This window comes from Pseudorasbora parva, chromosome 6, assembly GCF_024679245.1.
Source record: "Pseudorasbora parva isolate DD20220531a chromosome 6, ASM2467924v1, whole genome shotgun sequence".
Taxonomy (NCBI): domain Eukaryota; kingdom Metazoa; phylum Chordata; class Actinopteri; order Cypriniformes; family Gobionidae; genus Pseudorasbora; species Pseudorasbora parva.
In genome coordinates this window covers 23,986,226-24,006,027 of record NC_090177.1, presented here as the reverse complement: position 1 = coordinate 24,006,027, position 19,802 = coordinate 23,986,226, and the positions used below count along the sequence as shown (strand labels likewise).

Genomic DNA, 19,802 nt, shown 5'->3' with positions numbered 1-19,802 from the left:
CTGAAATTAAGGTTGTAATTTTCTGTTTTGAATTTTCCAGGTCCATTAATTATGACGAAAAGGATCCGTTCCTGTGCAATGCTTGTGGTTTCTGTAAATATGCACGCTTTGACTTCATGCTGTATGCAAAACCCTGCTGTGCTGTCGATCCTATAGAAAATGAAGAAGATAGGAAAAAGGTATGGCAGGCATAAATACCCAATATATAAATCCATTTATAAAGATTTGTGTAATGTTAAACAGAAATGTGTACAACACCAAAACAAAATGAGACATACAAACAAACAAATAAAGTTAAGTTAGGAATATTCTAAATTAACTAAATGATATGCTGATTCTGCATCTTGTAAATCCTAAAACATTTGTTACTGATTTATTGTGTCCAGGCTGTGACCAACATCAACACTCTACTCGACAAGGCTGACCGTGTTTACCACCAGCTCATGGGCCACCGGCCGCAGCTGGAGAGTCTGCTGTCCAAAGTGAACGAGGCTGCGCCTGAGAAACCACAGGTCAGTCTGTCAGCATTGATCAGTTTCAGACAGATCAATAACTTTTCTCTTTTGAATCAACCCAAAAGAGCTTTGAGTGTGTCTTTCATATTATCATATTGTTCTTCTCAGGACGATACAGGAGCAGGTGCTGGTCTGGGCACTTCAACTGCCTGTGTGAACCGGTACATTCAGCAGCTGGCACAGGAATACAGCGGAGACTGCAAGACTTCATTCGATGAGCTCTCCAAAATCATCCAGGTTAGAGATAAATAGAGCTGTTACCAGGGGTGGATTTACCAAAAGCATTGTTAGCCAACTATGGTCGTAAATTCTGTTGAATTACGTTGGTAATGATGGAACTTGCGAGCACAGTTGGCTATGGGGCGGCAGTGGCTCAGTGGTTCATGTAGGTTGTCTACAAACCAGAAGGTTGGTGGTTCAATCCCCGGTTCCACTTGACCAAGTGTCGAGGTGTCCATGAGCAAGACACCTAACCCCAGCTGCTCCCGACGAGCTGGATGGCGCCTTACATGGCTGACATCGCCGTCGGTGTATGAATGGGTGAATGTGAGGCAAAAATGTAAAGCGCTTTGGATAAAAGCGCTATATAAATGCAGTCCATTTACCAAAGGAAGAATACCCCAGAATGGTAGTCAAGAACAATACAAGAGATATTTTACGATACTAATAGCAGTGTTCATACCATAGTGAACTACAATTAATGTGCTATTAAAGGGATAGTTCACTTTGAAATTAAATTTTGATATGTTTTAACTTACCTCATGGGCATCCGAGATGTAGGAGTATTTGTTTCCCCAATAGTTTCAATTTTGATAATTTTAGGTCAAAATGTTCTTTGCCTCACATAATGCAGGTCTATGGTCACCACCTCAAAGAGCATACACAGAGAAGTCCAAATTAAACAATCTCCCATCGTAAGTACACACTGATGGCCTAAGACACGAAACGAGCGGTTTGTGTGAGAAAACGAACAGTATTTATATCAATTTTACCTCTTGTACACCACTACGTCTGCCTCATCCGAGGGCGCGCGTGCATGTTTCCTGTGGTGTACAAGAGGTAAAAACGATATAAATACTGTCCGTTTTCTCACACAAACCGCTCGTTTCATGTCTTAGGCCACAAATGTGTACTTACGATGGGGGATTGTTTAATCTGGACTTCTCTGTGTATGCTCTTTGAGGTGGTGACTATAGACCTGCATTATGTGAGGCACAGACAAGAACGGTTTGACCTAAAATTTTCAAAATTGAAACTACTGGGGAAGCAAATACTCCTACATCTCGGATGCCCATGAGGTAAGCTAAAACATATCAAAATTTAATTTCAAAGTGAACTATCCCTTTAAAGTTAAAGGCACAATATGTAAGTTTTTTTGGATTAAAATATACAAAAAACACTATTTTATAAAAACACTATTTTAAATATATATATTTATTATAAAATGGATGTTATAAAGTCTCTCTTTATTACTCATTCAGAAAGTGCTTGCGTCGCGTAAAGAGCTGCTGGAGTATGACCTGCAGCAGCGGGAAGCAGCTACTAAATCATCCCGCACCTCCACCCAACCCACCTTCACAGCCAGCCAGTACCGAGCCCTGTCTGTGCTGGGTTGTGGACACACATCCTCCACCAAGTGCTACGGCTGTGCATCCGCAGTTACGGGCCACTGCATTACTCTACTGCGTGCACTGGCGACCAACACTGCCATCAGGCAGATCCTGGTACTGCAGGGCCTCATCCGAGAGTTGTTTGAGTACAACCTGCGCCGTGGCACTGGAGCCATGAGGGAGGAGGTCCGCCAGCTTGTCTGTTTGCTCACCAGGTATATACACACAAATCTCTGAGGAGAATAGGTTGATGGTGTTTGTTTTACAAGTTGTTAACTACTTATATGTCAATGTATTTTTGAAGAGATCACCCAGAGGCCACGCAACAGATGAACGATCTCATTATTGCCAAGGTGTCAGCTGCCCTTAAAGGACACTGGGCCAACCCTGATCTGGTATTTATTACATAGTACATTTTAAAGATCACATCTAGCTATTGAGAATTACTGTTTTTGATGCATGTGGTAGATCTTTAGTTCTTACAGTTGTCATTTCTCATTCAGGTCAGTAGTTTGCAGTATGAAATGCTGCTGCTTACAGACTCCATTGCTAAGGAGGGAGGATGCTGGGAGCTCAGACTTCGCTGTGGTGAGTCCTGTGGTGGATTTCCAGATATAAAAACTTCTGAACCTGTAGTTGTTCCACATAAATATAGTAATCAGCTTATCTGTGTTGGCCACAGTTTTTATATTGGCACTTCCCTACACTCATGCCTCTGTTCATTTTCAGCCCTGAGTCTGTTCTTGATGGCAGTGAATATAAAGACCCCTGTGGTGGTGGAAAACATTACACTGATGTGCCTGAGGATCCTGCAAAAACTCATCAAACCTCCTGCCCCCACCAGCAAGAAAAATAAAGTACTACAGATTCATAGTACTGGTGATGTATTGATCAATACATTATGATGCACTTACTTGACTTGTACTCTTTAACAGGATACTGCTGTTGAATCCCTGACTACAGTCAAGCCATATAACAACGAGATCCACGCACAGGCCCAGCTCTGGCTCAAAAAAGACCCAAAGGCATCTTATGAGGCCTGGAAAAAGTGCCTTCCTGCTAGATGTAAATATCTAAATTCTGCAGTAGCAATGCTATAGGCTGTTTTTGTGAAATCCTTTACATGATTATGCACACTTGTCTTTCTCAGGTCAGGAAACTGTCTCTAAACCCTTGAATAAGTCTGAGATCAGGAGGCAGTACCTGATGGAGAAGTACGTGTGGAAGTGGAAGCAGTTCATGAGGTCCAGATCGGAAGGCCTGTTCCCTCGCCTGCTCAAACTGGGCCATAACAACTGGCTGAGACAAGTAAATGCCCCCTCAAAAGTCTCTAGAGTGTCTGATTCTATTCTCCATTAATGTGCTCTAATGCAATCTGATCCCTCTCATAGGTGCTCTTCACCCCAGCCACCCAGGCAGCGAGACAGGCGGCTTGCACCATCGTCGAAGCTCTCACATCAATCCCCAGCCGCAAGCAGCAGGTTCTGGACCTTCTGACAAGGTGAAATCACATGGAAGAATAAAATGATCCTTTTTGGCCCAATATTTTCAAAATAGGCTCAATCGAGTCAGATTCAGGAGTCTTTTTGTACTGGACTGATGATTTCCCCGTTTGTTATTCAGTTATCTGGATGAGTTAAGCATCGCGGGAGAGTGTGCTGCAGAATACCTGGCTTTGTACCAGAAGCTCATCAAACCTGCTCACTGGAAGGTTTATCTGGCTGCCCGTGGTGTTCTGCCGTACATCGGGAACCTCATCACCAAGGTATTGTCAGAATCTGTAAATGCTATAGGGTTATATAGTGAGACTGTGTCATTTCCAATAACTGAACTTGTGTGTCCTTCAGGAAATTGCTCATCTTCTTGCCCTTGAAGAGGCCACACTGAGCACAGACTTACAGCAGGGATATGCCCTCAAAAGCCTGACAGGTACATTTTCTTTGAACAGTTTCTGTGTCCTACTTTATCAGGATCAATAAAGTTAAAACTCATTCATCTGAAACTTCTTGAGAGCTTGTCTTTTTTTTAATCATTTGTGTTTTCATACAGGCCTGCTGTCTTCATTTGTGGAGGTGGAGTCCATTAAGCGTCACTTTAAGAGTCGGTTGGTTGGCACAGTCCTGAATGGCTACTTGTGCTTGAGGAAGCTGGTGGTCCAAAGAACTAAACTGATTGATGAGACCCAGGACATGCTGCTGGAGATGTTGGAAGATATGACTACAGGTGCCAGCCTTCACCTTCAGGTCTTGTCTGATGATAATGCATTATTAGAGACAAAATCGGCTCAATGCTTCTTCTTTTGTAGGAACGGAATCTGAGACCAAAGCGTTCATGGCTGTGTGCATCGAAACTGCAAAGCGGTACGATCTGGATGATTATCGCACCCCTGTCTTCATCTTTGAGAGGTTGTGTAGTATCATTTATCCGGTGAGTAGACTTCAGCTCTTTGACATTAAGCTATGGCTTTTTCATAATCTTGGCAAAACTCAAGCTAACTTCTCTCATCTGTGTCTATTAAGGAGGAGAATGAAGTGACAGAGTTTTTTGTAACGCTGGAGAAGGACCCACAGCAGGAGGACTTCCTGCAGGGCCGTATGCCAGGAAACCCATACAGCAGTAACGAACCAGGCATTGGCCCTCTCATGAGGGATATCAAGAACAAAATCTGCCAGGATTGCGATCTTGTGGCACTACTGGAAGACGACAGTGGCATGGAGGTACGTAATCTCCAACAGACCAATATCCTGGGGATTTATTTCAAAGAATTTATTTATGCATTATATAGCATTATTTGTTTTTAAATAATTTAAAACCTTAATCAACCAAAAGAAATGTGTTTATTTAGGTTATATGGACAATAACTCCACCATTCAAAAGTTTAGGGTCAGTTTCATTTTGAAAGAAACTGATACTTTTATTTAGCTTTAAATTTATAAATGTTTGGAAAAACCCACTACTGATTTCACTGCCTAATGTGCCCAACTAAGTCAAGTGGTGCAACTGGAAGCATGCAGGAAAGAAAACAAGATTTTTACAAGATTTCAATAATAATAATGAAGTTTGAGTAATATTAATTAACTACATGAACTTTTGCTATAGTTATAGGGTTAGTTGTATGTAATTATGCATAATTTATTTTTTAACATGTAACCCATGTAGCCATGTGCCGATATAAATTTTTCATGTTGCGATTAATTGCGAAGCTTTTATCACGGTATACGATATTATCACAATATTGAAATAAGTTGCAAAAAAAGTGTTGTCATAGCATAATGGCTTTAAGAACTAATTTTGTAATAACAAAAATAACTGAATGTTTAAATACAATAATACAATGCACCAAAAATATATACAGTTCTGGAAAAAATTAAGAGAAATCAATGTTAAGTGGTCTCTTCATTTTTTCCATAGCTGTAAAAGTAAAATTTTCAAACCGATTAAACAGATTAAAGTGCAAAAGAATTAGGCTATAAAGAACAACAGGTAACAAATTAATATAAGGTCTCATTATTTATGCATTAACTAAGATTGAGCAATAGCTACATTTATTACAGAAAGTATAATGTTTTTGGTAATGATAGTTAAGAAATACTGATCATTGTTAGTTTTATCTTAGGTCCATTAAAAAAGTTATTTTGTTATTAAACAGTAACTAAGAAATTAACATTACTTAGAATAATTAATTCTTTATAAGTATTTTTCATTGTCAGTTTGGTAATAATGAAGTCGTATGTCTTTTGGACAAATAATTCAAAAAATTCGAATCATTATAAGGCATGTTGTAGTCCAGATTAAAACATAATGTTTAAGTTTGAAAATAAATAACCTATTAAGTCTTTAAGTATTAAGTAAAGTATTTGGTGCTGAGCCTGTGATGAACAACATTGAGATTATGAGATTACAAAAACGAATGGCTGTTTTAAAAACTTCTTCACTAGCTAGGTTGCTTTTGTTTCCGGGGTAAGCGCAGCATTCTGCCGTTCATCAGCGCCCTCTGCTGTCACTGAGCGGCACTTCATCAGCGCGTCTCCTTCACCCGTTCAGTCAGATACATACAGTTGATGGGCAAAGTATTCTTGAGTGCATTATAAAAAATTTTTTTATTGTTAATAAATTATTATTTACGCTATTTTGAAGTGCCCACTATAACAATATCGTGCATATTCATTATCGTGATATATCGCATTACCGAAAATCGGCACATGCCTAAACCCATGTAACAAGGACACTGTAAAAAAAAATCTCTGTAAATGTAACCCCATTTATTTAACACAATCTCCTTTGTCTTATTTGATTCTTTGTCCACACATTTTTTTAAACATGACATTTCTTTGCAGCTCCTTGTGAATAACAAGATCATTAGTCTGGATCTTTCTGTTGCGGAGGTCTATAAGAAGGTCTGGTGCCCCACCAATGAGGTGAGATAAAAAGATCCTTTTTATTTTCATTCATTTTTTGTGCTTATTTACCATGCCATAAAATCTGTTTCTTTCAATAAAGGGTGAGCCAATGAGGATCATCTACAGAATGAGAGGGCTTCTAGGAGATGCAACAGAGGAGTTCATTGAGTCTTTGGACTCAACTACAGGTAAGTGTTATGTTTTAGGAGTTTTGCTGTCAGTTTTTCCCCTCTAGTTTTAGTCATGTTTCTTATTTGTAATTGGTGTTTTCTCTCTTTGCAGATGAAGAGGAGGATGATGAGGAGGTATATAAGATGGCTGGAGTGATGGCACAGTGTGGAGGTCTAGAGTGCATGTTGAACAGGCTCTCTGGAATCAAAGATTTCAAACAGGGCAGACACCTTCTCACTGTGAGTATGAAGTTTGCTTCTCTAATTCATCACTTTCTACAGATTCCTCAGATACAATTCTAATGATTGTGTTTTACTTTATAGGTTCTTCTCAAGTTATTTAGTTACTGTGGGAAAGTTAAAATCAACAGACAGCAGCTGGTGAAACCAGAGATGAACACACTGAATGTCATGTTGGGCACTCTGAATCTTGTAAGTAACTTACCAAAGGAATAATCACTAGAGCTTGATAGACCAAATGTAATATTTTGGAAGATGATATAATTAGATGTTGTGTTTCAGGCATTGTTGGCAGAACAGGAGAGCAAGGACAGTGGAGGAGCATCCATAGCAGAGCAGGTTCTTAGTATCATGGAGATCATCCTGGATGAGGCAAATGCTGAGACTGTGTCTGAAGACAAGGTCAGCAAGACATTTTGATTTATGCAATGAATATTACAACAAAATAGAAGTTGTGTTCAAATCTCTCCTCTATTCTGTTTCTCCTCCAGGGTAACCTGCTGCTGACGGGTGATAAGGACCAGCTGGTGATGCTGCTGGACCAGATCAACACCTTGTTTGTGCGATCAAATCCCAGCGTCCTGCAGGGGCTGCTCCGCATCATCCCTTACCTGTCCTTTGGAGAACTAGAGAAGATGCACATCCTGGTCGAGCGCTTTAAACCCTGCTGCAACTTCGATAAGTATGGAGTTTGTCCATCTCTATGACCTAGAACTCTGACTTCTCCTTGAAACCGTGTATAATGTTTGCTGCTTTTAACACCGTTTGTTTTCGTGTTCAGGTATGATGAGGAGCACAGTGCTGATGACAAGGTCTTCCTAGACTGCTTCTGTAAAATAGCTGCAGGAATAAAGAACAATAGTAATGGTCATCAACTCAAAGACCTCATCTTACAGAAAGGCATCACCCAGAGTGCCCTGGACTATATGAAGAAACATATCCCCTGTGCTAAGAAGTATGAAATGTCTAAATATAATATTAGTTTTTATATTTATAATACAATATGCTTACTGTTTACCCATATTATTTTGTAGCCTGGATGCAGACGTTTGGAAGAAATTCCTTGCTCGTCCAGCCCTTCCATTCATCCTTAGACTGCTGCGTGGTCTGGCCACCCAACACCCCCCTACTCAGGTAATACTTTAACCACTAGTTTGAGATATTTATATCATGCAGTATCCATTTATGCACACAACCAATATGAAATTATCTCTTCTCTCTCTTATTATAGATGCTAATCGGAACAGATTCAATAACCAATTTGCACAAGCTGGAGCAGGTGTCCAGTGACGAGGGTATTGGCACTTTAGCAGAGAATCTTCTGGAGGCTCTAAGGGAGCACACAGAGGTTAACCTGAAGATCGACGCTGCTCGAAGAGAGACTCGAGCAGAGAAGAAGCGCATGGCCATGGCAATGAGGCAGAAAGCTCTCGGCACACTGGGAATGACAGTGAGTTGCACGTATAGATAGAAGCTTAATGTTTAAACCGGAAAAGGTCTTTGAATTGAAATATTTCCGTTTTTTGCTTTTCTTTCAGACCAATGAGAAGGGTCAGGTGGTGACCAAGACATCCCTGCTTAAACAAATGGAGGAGCTCATAGAAGAACCTGGGTTGACTTGCTGTATTTGTAGAGAGGGTTACAAGTTCCAGGTCCGTTTCTCTACCAATTACATTCCATTTTTACTGTAGGTTGTTGTGTTGTAAATGTTCAGCCTCTTCATATTTTGTACTCCACAGCCTACCAAAGTTCTGGGCATCTACACATTTACAAAGCGTGTGTCCCTTGAGGAGTTTGAGAACAAACCCCGCAAGCAGCAGGGTTACAGCACTGTCTCACACTTTAACATAGTCCACTATGACTGTCATCTTGCTGCTGTCAGGTGCGTGAAATTGATGTGAATACAATGGATTTGTTCAAGAAAGGTTTTGTCGTTTTGCTGCTTTTATAATTTTCTCTCTGTGTCTGAATCAGGCTTGCCAGAGGGCGTGAGGAATGGGAAAGTGCAGCACTACAGAATGCCAACACAAAGTGCAATGGGCTCCTACCAGTATGGGGGCCACACGTACCCGAATCTGCCTTTGCCACCTGCCTGGCAAGGTATGTCATGTTTGCATCCAGTTTAAGTGCACGTACTGAATAGCTTCAAGAATATATCCTTATTTTGTACTGTGTTACAGGCACAACACATATCTTCAAGAGTGCACAGGGCAAAGGGAGCCCACATACCAGCTCAACATTCATGATACCAAGCTGCTGTTCCTGCGCTTTGCAATGGAGCAATCCTTTAGCGTGGATACGGGGGGAGGAGGTCGCGAGAGCAACATCCACCTCATCCCTTACATCATTCACACAGTTCTTTACGTCCTCAACACGTACGTTTATCAAAAATGGGATTTGAATTCCAATGCATTTTGAGATGTAATGGTTTTTAAGCTTTTTTTCTTTTGACTTGCTCTGTAGAACAAGGGCAACATCACGAGAGGAGAAAAATCTACAGAGCTTCTTAGAGCAGCCTTGTGAGAAGTGGATGGAGACTTCGTATGAGGTGGACGGGCCGCACTACTTCACTATATTGACCATGCACATCCTGCCACCTGAGCGCTGGAGGGCTACGCGTGTTGACTTCCTGCGTAGGCTGCTGGTCACCTCTCATGCCCGCAAGGTCTCACCAGGGGGTGCTAACAAGTAAGGGAACGAAACATGACTGCACGTGTCAGAGCTTGAACATTTAAGAGCTTGTGCAAGCCTGCGCTGTGCTTTTACATGCTTAGGTGTCTATTTTTGGATTTGGCAAGTGTTTTGTGCTTAGTCAAACTGCTTATCTTGGCTTAAAGCAAGACTATAGTATGCCTAGAGAACTGATGCAAGATTATATCAGTCATGGCTTGGACTGGGTGTGTCAGATTGTTTCCGGCGTCTGTATTCTTGTTTGTGTAATGTAGCCTATATGCTCATCCTGTAAACTCATTGAAATTAGTTTAAAATGTAAATGAAAGCTATTAAAAGTCTTATCATTAAAATGACAGGTAATAATAGATTCACAGAATATTTATGACCCTGTCCATCAAAATAATGGACAATGGGAAAGTCGAACGCAACAGAAAGCGTGCCAGTACTGCATTGAGTTCTTTCGCGCATTTTTTATTTTTATTTTTTTATTCCCATTATAGCCATGTGTATCCTCTTAAGCACAGTCTTATATTAGTTTAAAAAGTATTAAATTATGAGAACATCAATTGCTTGTTGGTTATACCAAAAAAAAGTTATACATTTTATGTAATTTTTATTTGTACATTTATTCTTAATAGGCTACGTCTACATTAATCCAGATAGATTTGAAAACAGTGTTTTAGTTTGAAAAAGCTCTGTCCACATTAGCGATTTCCAAAGGTTTCTAATCCACACACACTGAAATGTGGGAAAACGTTAAATTCACATTACTGCGGATACGGAAACCCTCATAAGTGCTCACTAAGATTTAAAAAAAACGGAACAAGACATAATAAAAATATCACGCAATTCTTCTGGCAGGATCATTTTATTTATCAAAATATCTCACCATTCACTGAGCACCAGGTTGCTCACTCACCATTATATGGTCGGTCTAGAACGCAATTGCTCTCATGTTTTGCCGCAGGACGGCAAATGCCGTGTCATTTTGAAGGACTGTGATATGAAGAGTGTGCAAAGTAACATTACTACAACTGTGTGAAAGTGAAAAGCACATAACGGCACAATACCAGTATAATCATGAATAGCTATCGGTACAATATGCGTCACATAACCAAACATGCGGCGTCATTTTCACAGTCTGTCACGCTACAATGCAAAAACTGTTTTCAAATGTATCCACTTTGGACAGCGTTTTAAAAAAGCTTGTTTCATTAATTAAAATGCCATCTCAGTGTGGACAGAAAGGCCAAAACGGAGAGAAAGAGATGCGCTTTCAAACGAAACATATCAGTGTGAAGAAGGCCTGAATGGCTATTCCTGATTTGATCATCAGAATCAGTCTAAGAAGTGATTTAATTGCATTTTTATCATTTCAGGCTCACTGACAAAGCAGTGAAGGAGTATGCCGTTTACCGCTCACCGCTTCTCTTCTGGGGTCTGGTGGATCTCATCTATGATATGTTTAGGGTATGAGAATATGAGAACGTTTTTCCCCTCTTTCTGACTCATGTAAGCATGATGTCTGATAAGAGCGTGTTTCCATGAAATCTAAAGTTATCTGCTATGTTCCTACAACAGAAAGTGCCCACCAGCAACACCGAAGGAGGCTGGTCCTTCTCGCTCGCAGAGTACATAAGGCACAATGACATGCCTATCTATGAGGCTTCAGAAAGGGTGTTGAGATCTTTCCAGGATGAACTCATGCCTGCTGAATCCTTCTCAGAGTTCCTGGATGTCGTAGGTGAGACATTTGTAACACTTTTCTCCCATGTGCTGAACACAAAGCTCTCTCCCTCTAAAGCTGTAAAATAATGTGGCTGCACAGACAATATTAATCTCCTGCACTGACTCTCTCTTCTCTTCCCAGGGCTTCTGTCAGAAATTCCTGACCCTGACGCTTTCCTGCAGGACCTGTTGAACTCTGTGCCCTGATGGCACACATTTATGCACCTCACTTTATGGACTCGTGACCGCTCTGTCCAGTGCAGGTGTTCCTTAAACTTGGAGTCTGTCCGCTAACCGGACCCAGCTACTCCAAAGGAACACCTTTCAATCGGGGCCCAGGCTCCCAAAACTTGTATCAGCTCACTCACATACACACTCATACATCACCTCCACTTCTGCTCCTGATCTCTGCGTGGGTTCATTCAGTTCTAACTCTATCCTAAACAAGAAAGTGACGAGTTAATGCAAATTTATTCTACAATGGTTTTGTAACACCTAATACACATTCTGTTTTAATCTGAGAAGTTGCAGGTAATCTGGTTGGGATTTATTTTTCCCTTTGTGTTTTTTTTTTGTTTTTGTTTTTTTGATTCAAGTTCTAAATTGGAGTTACAGATTCACTCAAATGTGAACTAATCTCTCATTGTCTTGTTCAGTTGTTTTTGCGGTGGTGTTCTATGAATTGTTTGCAGTTTGTAAGAAAGGCCAGGCCTGACACTGGTTCTGGGATGCGATGCAAATGTGTGACTTTTTGTTTTCCATGTGCAAATGGTTAAAGAGTGGGATGAAAGCTTGTTTAATGTGTTATTCCCGTGAAGTGGAAATACTTTCTGATTTGTAAAGGGTTTACCTGCATCAACAATGAAACGCAAAGATAAAGAGAATAAAAAAGGGCCTGCATATTTATTTTGGGAGCCTTTTTCCACTTTGTTTTTCTGGTTGTGTCTTTGTGTTGTGATCAACATCGCGACACTGAACATATTTTTTTTCCGTTTTGTCTTCCATTTGACCGTAATTCACTCAATAATATTCCGCAGATTACAAATTTTCCCCAGAGCAAGCTGTGCCTCTGGTAAGCAAGGTGCCACTGAGAAGAGTCTCGGTGATTTTAAGTTTATTCTTACAATATAAACACACAGCTGCGAAAGGGTGTTCTTGAGCTGAATGCATGGTGTGAAGTTTGTTGAAAATAAGAAAACAAGAAAAACCCACTTAGTGTTTATTCGCCTATTCCCGCTGCTACAATGTTCAACTGTTGCTGAATGTCTGCTTTTTGAATTAGCTCAACTTAATAAAGGTGTAAGAATACCATATCTGACTCAATGTGTCACAAGCAATGTTGTTTTAGTAATTCATTTGCTAGAATTGCATTCAAAATTTTGCTTTTAACATTATATTTTCAGTTTTTGTTTGTCTTTTTTGCGCTTTTGTCAGTTGTTTTTTTAGTAACTCAGCTTTAACGTATTTTTTAAATTAATGTTAGTTGTAATCACTTCTTTTTTTTAAATTACCAGAAATGTGACTTGTCACACCACAAATACACAAAAACATTGACTGGATTCAAGGAGTTTTGTGCTTGAAATTTAAAAATGTAACATCCTTACCTCGTGGGTTAATTTGACCCCCTTAGGTCTGAATGGAATGCTTCAGTAAGATCAAAATTCTAACTAAAAATGCTAAAACATTATTAAATTAAACATTAAAAATGATTTTATAATATCTACATTTGTATCTGAATCATAGACATAAATATGGACATAGATGATGTCACCAGTAGGATTCTGAAGAGCATTTTTGAAAGCCTAAAGTTGTCCGTTGCCATCTTAGTGAGCTGCATTACCTCCTGACCGGAAAAGCGAAAATGGCGCCTGCGACTGTGTCCCGTCCCGTCATAAAAGTCCTGTTGCTCAACAATTGCTCCTGCATCCCACAACACATTGTCCTGCTCTGCTTCATACTACACCAACGTTAACTAGAATACCACACATACTACACTAACATTCACTTGCAATGGCAAAAATCTGGACCCGGCTGCTAGGGAGTTGCTATGCAATTGCTAGGGTATTCTGGGTGGTTGCTAGGGTATTGCTAGGCGGTTGCTAAGATATTCTGGGTGGTTGTTAAGCTGTTGCTAGGCGGTTTGCTAAGGTATTCTGAGTGGTTGCTAGGGCATTGCTAGGTGGTTGCTAAAGTATTCTGGGTGGTCGATAGGGTGTTCTGGGTGGTTGCTTTGACATTTCTAGGCAGTTGCGATGGTATTTTGGGTGTTTGCTAGGCGGTTGCTAAGGTGTTGGTGGCTGCTAAAATATTCTGGTGGGTTGCTATGGTGTTCTGGGGGTTGTTAGAGATTTGCCATGTGGTTGCTAGGGTATTCTGGGTGGTTGCTAGAGTATTATGGGTGTTTGCTAGACGGTTGCTATGGTATTCTGGGTGGTGGCTAAGTGGTTGCTAAGGTATTCTGGGTGGTGGCTTGGTGGTTGCTAGGGCATTGCTAGGCGGTTATGGTATTATGGGTGGTTGCTATGGTGTTGCTAGGTGGTTGCTAGGGTATTTTGGGTGGTTGCTAAGGCATTGGTAGTTGTCACAGTTGGTTACTATGGAGTGTTTATAGAGTGTTTAGCATTTTCTTAGCCTGATTTAGCTCTTAGCTAATCACTAGCTACACATTGGTGGTTGAGGAGATTCCCCCTTCAATATGTAAAGTGCTTTGAGTGCCTAGAAAACCCCTATATAAATGTAACTAATTATTATTATTAGCATGTAGCTATTCACTGCTAGCATGTGTAGCATGTTAAAATTCCAGTTAAAAGCTCCTTGCCAGTATGAAGGATATAAATCCACCCCTCTAAGACATTCAAATGTGAGGATATCACTCTGTGCATTTGGGTTCCTAGGGGGTGGCTAGGAAGTGATGAAGGCGATTTGTGATTGGCCGTTGATGCCCTGAGTCAAACAAAACCACCCTCATGTTTCTATGACACGTCTATCCAAAGATATCCCTTTGATCTCTGTCAATGAAAGTCTATGGGATCAGTTGCTAAGGAGCTCTAAATGGTGGCTAGGGCGTGGCTTAATAGTTTACGATGATCTTGAGATAGTGATTGGTTGCTTGAGTAAATTGAGTCCACCCCCTTGTGTCTGACACTGAACCAGAGCTGTGGTCAATACAAAATCCCTATGCAATTTACCATAGTAGGAGTAACATGCTTTAATGGGATGTCCCTCCCCATTATAAGTCAATGGGGCAAATTTGGGCACCTCCTGCACCCCAGGGGTACAACTACAACAAAGTATGTTCTGACAGGGCCTGCCAGCCTCTTCAAATTTGCTAAGTCACGAGTTTCTACAAAATCCTAGCTCTGAGCGATGACTCGCCAAAGTTGGTCGCAATGCAAAGCGCATGGGATTTTTTTGGCTACTTTTCCGAACCTGAGGCACATACTGTACACCCGATTGCTTATAAGAGTCCTCTCTCCTCAATAAGCCGGTCGGTTTGACACCTCATTCATGGGTCTACGACAAAAGCTGCGGGACGAGTTATGCGCCGAAGTTTACGCGGAAGAGTAATATAATATATAAATAATAATAAGCCCACAGAATAGTAAGTTATGCTTCCCCTTTACAGGCAAGCACCACTAATAATCACGTCCATGAGTCCTGATTCTTTTCCACCGGCTGTGAGGTGAAGACCACATGTCTCAAGATTCTGCGCTCAAACTTGGTGTCATCAAACTACGCCTTTGTTATAGGCGACTTCTAGCGGACGGAAAAATGACATAGTGGAGCTGTAATTGAAATGGATGTTTAAAAATTTTTAAATCAAAATTGAAATTACCCACCTCAGAGTTAGTTGTATTAGACCAAAACCACTTTTTGTACCAGGCTGTAAAAAAACATTCTGCTCTAAATTTGGGCATTTTAACACGAGGGAGATACCGATTTGACTCCCTTTAGGGGCCTGTCTCTAGCGACCATTCGATGAATTGCAGTTTGTCACTATGTTGGCTTCAAGAGAGACTGCGGGAGGTTGCTGCTTGATCTGAATCATAGACGGTAAAAATGCATACGGAATGTAAATGACTGTAGGACCAAGGAACAGCTTATTTGCTGCATATAGAGGTATAAAAATAAAAATAAAGATTTCTGGATAAAAGAAAAGTCTATTTTTAGGGCTTCTGGTCATTCTGACCCACGGGGGAAGGATTTGTTACAAAGTGTGTGTGTGTGTGTGGGGGGGGGGGGGGTAATAGATTCAGTTTGTCTTTCTAATAACACTGGATCTAACATGTAATGTAACAGCAAAGGAAGGTTCTTTAGTTCTGTATGATTCCTGCTCTGCAGCATGCTTTCATGTCCCACATCCAGTATGTTGTAATATAGGCCTACATGTCAAAGTACAATACAAAATTCACAATACACAAAGATGGAAATCGTTTTATTTAAATCAGTTTGGTAGGAAAGGAAAAGCAGAAAAACACATTTAGCAGCGAATTCTCTGAGTATTAATTATAATCATTTATATATTATAAAAAGAAAAGTGTTGAAGCAAATCATTAGCATATATCTTAGTTTTCACAACCATTTTATATAAATGTTTGTTTAAACAGTTTATTTCAAGTAACAAAGTTCAAAATGACCCTAGTGTCATATTTGTTCATTTGATTTCCAGAAGGAGGGTGAGAGCTAGGTCTACATGAAGGAATGACTTCAGATTAACTGATGTTAGCCTACAGCTTGACCATGGCCATAAAAGAAAATGGATTACCGGGACTATTTCAATAGTGATGAAAGAGCACCACCAAGACAGAAGGAAAATTATTGACCATTTTCATATGTACAAACATGCAGCTGACATAATTTGTTTGCTTTGTACCAAGAAGATGCTGTATTGTTATAATTGCAACAGCAGTGTTTTGCAATTACATCAAACAGTGTGGCTGGCCAGATCCTGAAGTAGAAGATGACAATTATTCAGAGATTCCCATAGCTATATGCCAATAATGACACATGGATTTGCCTACAGAAAGGCTTTTGCTTTGCAGCATTTCTCCAAAAAATAAATGAACATTTTCAGAAACAGACATGCCAGGACCCTGAACAGTGTTGACACTGGAGCTGCTTCATATTTCTCTGCTTCTCCTTCATTGCTAACTCAACATGAAGTGTTTTCATCTTCATGTGTGTTCTTTTTTAAATACTTTAATTTGTGCTCATGAAATTTCATGTCCAATTTCTCTCTTGGTTTCTTCAGCCCGGATTAGAGATGCCATCTTCCCTCCTGGCTGCTTCAGATGTAGTGGGCTGACCAGCGTCCTCCTGTCTCAGGCCATCCAAGCTCTAAAACATTGCATTGATACATTAAAGAAGAGCATTACATCTGAACCGTCATCAATCAAACGGCCATCATTCCAGGGATACCTTCCAGGGGTGGCTGGCTATGGATGAGTCCTAGTCTCCTAGGTCAGCATAAATCTGGTCTTTCTGGAGATCCACCGTCTTGAAACACTCATCATAAAACCTTTAATTTATGTTAATAGCCTACTTATTATACTGTTTGTTATAGATCTGGATAACAAATATATTTAGGCCCCATTGTGTTGTATTACACAAAAGACTGATTTGTAAAAGTGTCCCAATTTAATCACAGTATATTAGCTGAACTGTCCTTTCGCTTTCTTTTTCCTTTGAGTTCACTGCAAATTTTACTCGTGACATTATTTTTCTTGTTTTCAGTTGATGCTGATTTTTCTCAATAATTGGTAGGTTTGACACAATTTACTTCAGGAGATTCTTTGAAAGTTTTCTTTGACCTTTTGTCCATTATTTCTTTGGATGATTTACGCCAGTTCCACACAACGCTTGTTTGTTATGGACGGTGCCATCCCTGGTTTTTCCATCGTCCACACACTACATGAGACTTCACAATCAGCGTATCAATTCATGATTTGGATCGTGTGTCAAACTGCTGAAATCATGTTACACTGGAGATCCGAATCGATTCACTGATTCATAACCGTTTGAGGTTTGAAAACAAACATGGGAGAGAAGACAATGCTGAATAAAGTTGTAGTTTTTGTGATTTTTGGACCAAAATGTATTTTCGATGCTTCAAGAGATTCTAATTAACCAACTGATGTCACATATAGACTAGGCTACTTTGATGATGTTTTTATTACTGGACATGGACAGTATTGTGCATACACATCCATACGCTCTCGGACTAAATATAAAATATCTTAAACTGTGTCTGAAGATGAACGTCTTACGGGTGTGGAACGACATTAGGGTGAGTCATTAATGACATAAATTTCATTTTTGGGTGAACTAACCCTTTAAGCCTGGTCTGGATTCATTTAAATAGAATTAGCCTAGTTTTGATTTAATTCATCCCCGTCTGAGAAACCGCCCCTTAAAGGTACAGCGCTAAATGCTGTTGCAGGGGTGTGTGTATAATATGCCCACACCCGTCTTGTAATATGTAAATTAAGAGGGCGTGTCTGAAAGACTCGGTATCCAATGCGACGGTTACTGGAGGGAGGATCCGACATGCCTTCCTGCTTCCTCTCCTCCCGTATTCCTTCGGTTGGTGTGCTCACTGTGTGCTGCTGTGCTCAGACTGGGCTGAAACCTGAAGCTGAGACCAATAACCAGCCCATTTCATTACCAGCGTATGGTAGGAGGGCAACTGTGAGTTCATAAAATGTGTAACGTTACCGGTCACTGCGCTTTATCCGGCCGCTAGAAGTGCGAGTATGGCCTGTTATTTGTGTGACATTAAGATAAAGGGAGTGCACCTTGCGTCCGAGAGCATGGAGGTGACGTATGCTGCTTTACAGCATCTGCAGTTTGATGCGTAGAAACATTGCTCACGGATAAAGATGGATTTACCTCGTCGTTTTCCAGACCCGGTTCTCAACCCGATATTGTTCAATGAATCCGCTGCACCCCTCGGTATGAATGAAGAGTGTGCGACTGGGAGCGGGTCCGGCGCCATGGCAACCAGCGCGTTGAGAAACGATCTGGGCTCCAACATTCATGTGTTAAAAACACTGAATCTCCGCTTCCGCTGCTTCCTTTCCAAAGTCCACGAATTAGAGCGCAGAAATAAGTTATTGGAGATCCAGCTGCATCACGCCCAGGAGCAATCTCGGTACCGACTGCTGTTTTCCCGGGATAAAGCGGTCCAGACGAACCTCGAGTTGCCTTATTCAAACGCACTGTGTCAATCGAGACTCCCCGGTCAAATCTGGAGTTTCTCACACACCGCCCGATACGGAGGACGGTTCGAGACTCATCAGGGGCCTGGAGTGTCCTGGACTCATCCAGACGGTGTCGGGGTTCAGATTGACACCATCACACCTGAACTCAGGGCCTTGTACAATGTTTTGGCCAAAGTCAAGCGCGAGAGAGATGAGTACAGACGAAAGTAAGTCCAGCTCGTGCTTATTTTAAGTGTTTGTCTGCAAAAAAAATACGGTAACTTGATATTAGTTACCACTGTATCGCTACACTAGTAATTGGAGATGTCATATTCATATGAATATGATGTCAACTTCATTAATATCGCCATTGCCTAGTGTCTACCGATAAACAAAGTAACTTAGCCTAGCCTACGTATTGTACTTAATCTATTATTGCATCAATTATTCAGCCATTTATATCACCCATTCATCTAAAAAAACTAATGCACTTTTGACAATTTTAAAAGCAAAATACTATTATTACAATTATTATTTTTAATTGTTTAAAATAACAGCATATAACAGTTCAAAGCTAATATCTTAACCCATTCAAAGCTTTATCACAAAAGCAGTTTTTTCATATACGTTTATTTTTGTTACATTTTAGTTGGATGTTTGTCTGAGATTGCACGTTTGACATTAAACATTCTTCAGAGAACATTTAAAAGTAATGTTCCCATAATGTTTGCAAAATATAATAGAACATTCCCTTGATGTTTTCTCTAACAACCACATAAGGAAAACAATAGAGTCTCATATAGTAACGGCAACAGCAACATGCTTTATATCATATTTTTGTTAGTTAGACTGATTGTAAAATACTTTCACCCAAAAATAACCCTTCTCCTTTCAAAAACAAGAGTTTCCCCCTGTGTGACAAAACAAGACTGTGTTTCCTTTCTGTTTAGGCGACTGTCCCTGGGGTATGGCTTTCTTATGTCTTAACAGTAAGGCTCTATCAGTAACCCCTGTATGTTCTAGTATCCTATTACAAAGCGTCCAGTTTAGATATGAAACCGGAGAAAGCAGGGGTGACATTTTATCTGACAGAAACCATTCGCTTTTTTTTCTCCTCCAAATGGGGATCTCTGCAAAAGTTTCACATTCAATATGAGTTTGTGGGAACTGCCCTAGAACTTCAGTAGAATCTCTTTACAGTTTCTCGTTTTACCTTTTGGGACCAATAATCCCTGTAATACACTTCCACCCACACTCAAAAAAATCA

The 19,802-nt window shown here is 40.4% G+C and overlaps 2 protein-coding genes across 16 annotated transcripts in view; both read left to right on the top strand.

Annotated features, from left to right (window-relative positions):
* The window catches only part of ubr4 (ubiquitin protein ligase E3 component n-recognin 4), a 51,627-nt gene extending 38,973 nt beyond the window's left edge, over positions 1-12,654 (top strand). For all 14 annotated transcript variants that reach the window (XM_067446355.1, XM_067446353.1, XM_067446348.1 and 11 more), the window contains 32 exons: positions 41-179; positions 387-512; positions 624-752; positions 1,997-2,340; positions 2,430-2,520; positions 2,629-2,713; positions 2,855-2,982; positions 3,061-3,190; positions 3,276-3,433; positions 3,517-3,626; positions 3,749-3,890; positions 3,973-4,054; positions 4,175-4,348; positions 4,431-4,552; positions 4,645-4,842; positions 6,463-6,543; positions 6,626-6,713; positions 6,808-6,935; positions 7,020-7,127; positions 7,218-7,337; positions 7,427-7,617; positions 7,717-7,890; positions 7,970-8,069; positions 8,167-8,385; positions 8,474-8,587; positions 8,675-8,817; positions 8,910-9,035; positions 9,116-9,310; positions 9,399-9,623; positions 10,988-11,078; positions 11,190-11,352; positions 11,479-12,654. In XM_067446355.1, the coding sequence (XP_067302456.1) occupies positions 41-179; positions 387-512; positions 624-752; positions 1,997-2,340; positions 2,430-2,520; positions 2,629-2,713; positions 2,855-2,982; positions 3,061-3,190; positions 3,276-3,433; positions 3,517-3,626; positions 3,749-3,890; positions 3,973-4,054; positions 4,175-4,348; positions 4,431-4,552; positions 4,645-4,842; positions 6,463-6,543; positions 6,626-6,713; positions 6,808-6,935; positions 7,020-7,127; positions 7,218-7,337; positions 7,427-7,617; positions 7,717-7,890; positions 7,970-8,069; positions 8,167-8,385; positions 8,474-8,587; positions 8,675-8,817; positions 8,910-9,035; positions 9,116-9,310; positions 9,399-9,623; positions 10,988-11,078; positions 11,190-11,352; positions 11,479-11,543 (4,489 nt within the window). In that variant the 3' untranslated portion in view covers positions 11,544-12,654. The remainder of the gene's footprint in view (positions 1-40; positions 180-386; positions 513-623; positions 753-1,996; positions 2,341-2,429; positions 2,521-2,628; positions 2,714-2,854; positions 2,983-3,060; positions 3,191-3,275; positions 3,434-3,516; positions 3,627-3,748; positions 3,891-3,972; positions 4,055-4,174; positions 4,349-4,430; positions 4,553-4,644; positions 4,843-6,462; positions 6,544-6,625; positions 6,714-6,807; positions 6,936-7,019; positions 7,128-7,217; positions 7,338-7,426; positions 7,618-7,716; positions 7,891-7,969; positions 8,070-8,166; positions 8,386-8,473; positions 8,588-8,674; positions 8,818-8,909; positions 9,036-9,115; positions 9,311-9,398; positions 9,624-10,987; positions 11,079-11,189; positions 11,353-11,478) is intronic.
* A 5,105-nt stretch (positions 12,655-17,759) lies between these two features.
* Positions 17,760-19,802, top strand: part of iffo2a (intermediate filament family orphan 2a) — a 30,912-nt gene continuing 28,869 nt past the window's right edge. The window contains exon 1 of one of the 2 annotated variants that reach the window (XM_067446339.1): positions 17,760-18,762. In XM_067446339.1, coding sequence (XP_067302440.1) covers positions 18,215-18,762 — 548 coding nt within the window. In that variant the 5' untranslated portion in view covers positions 17,760-18,214. The remainder of the gene's footprint in view (positions 18,763-19,802) is intronic. The other variant, XM_067446340.1, reaches the window with a different exon arrangement.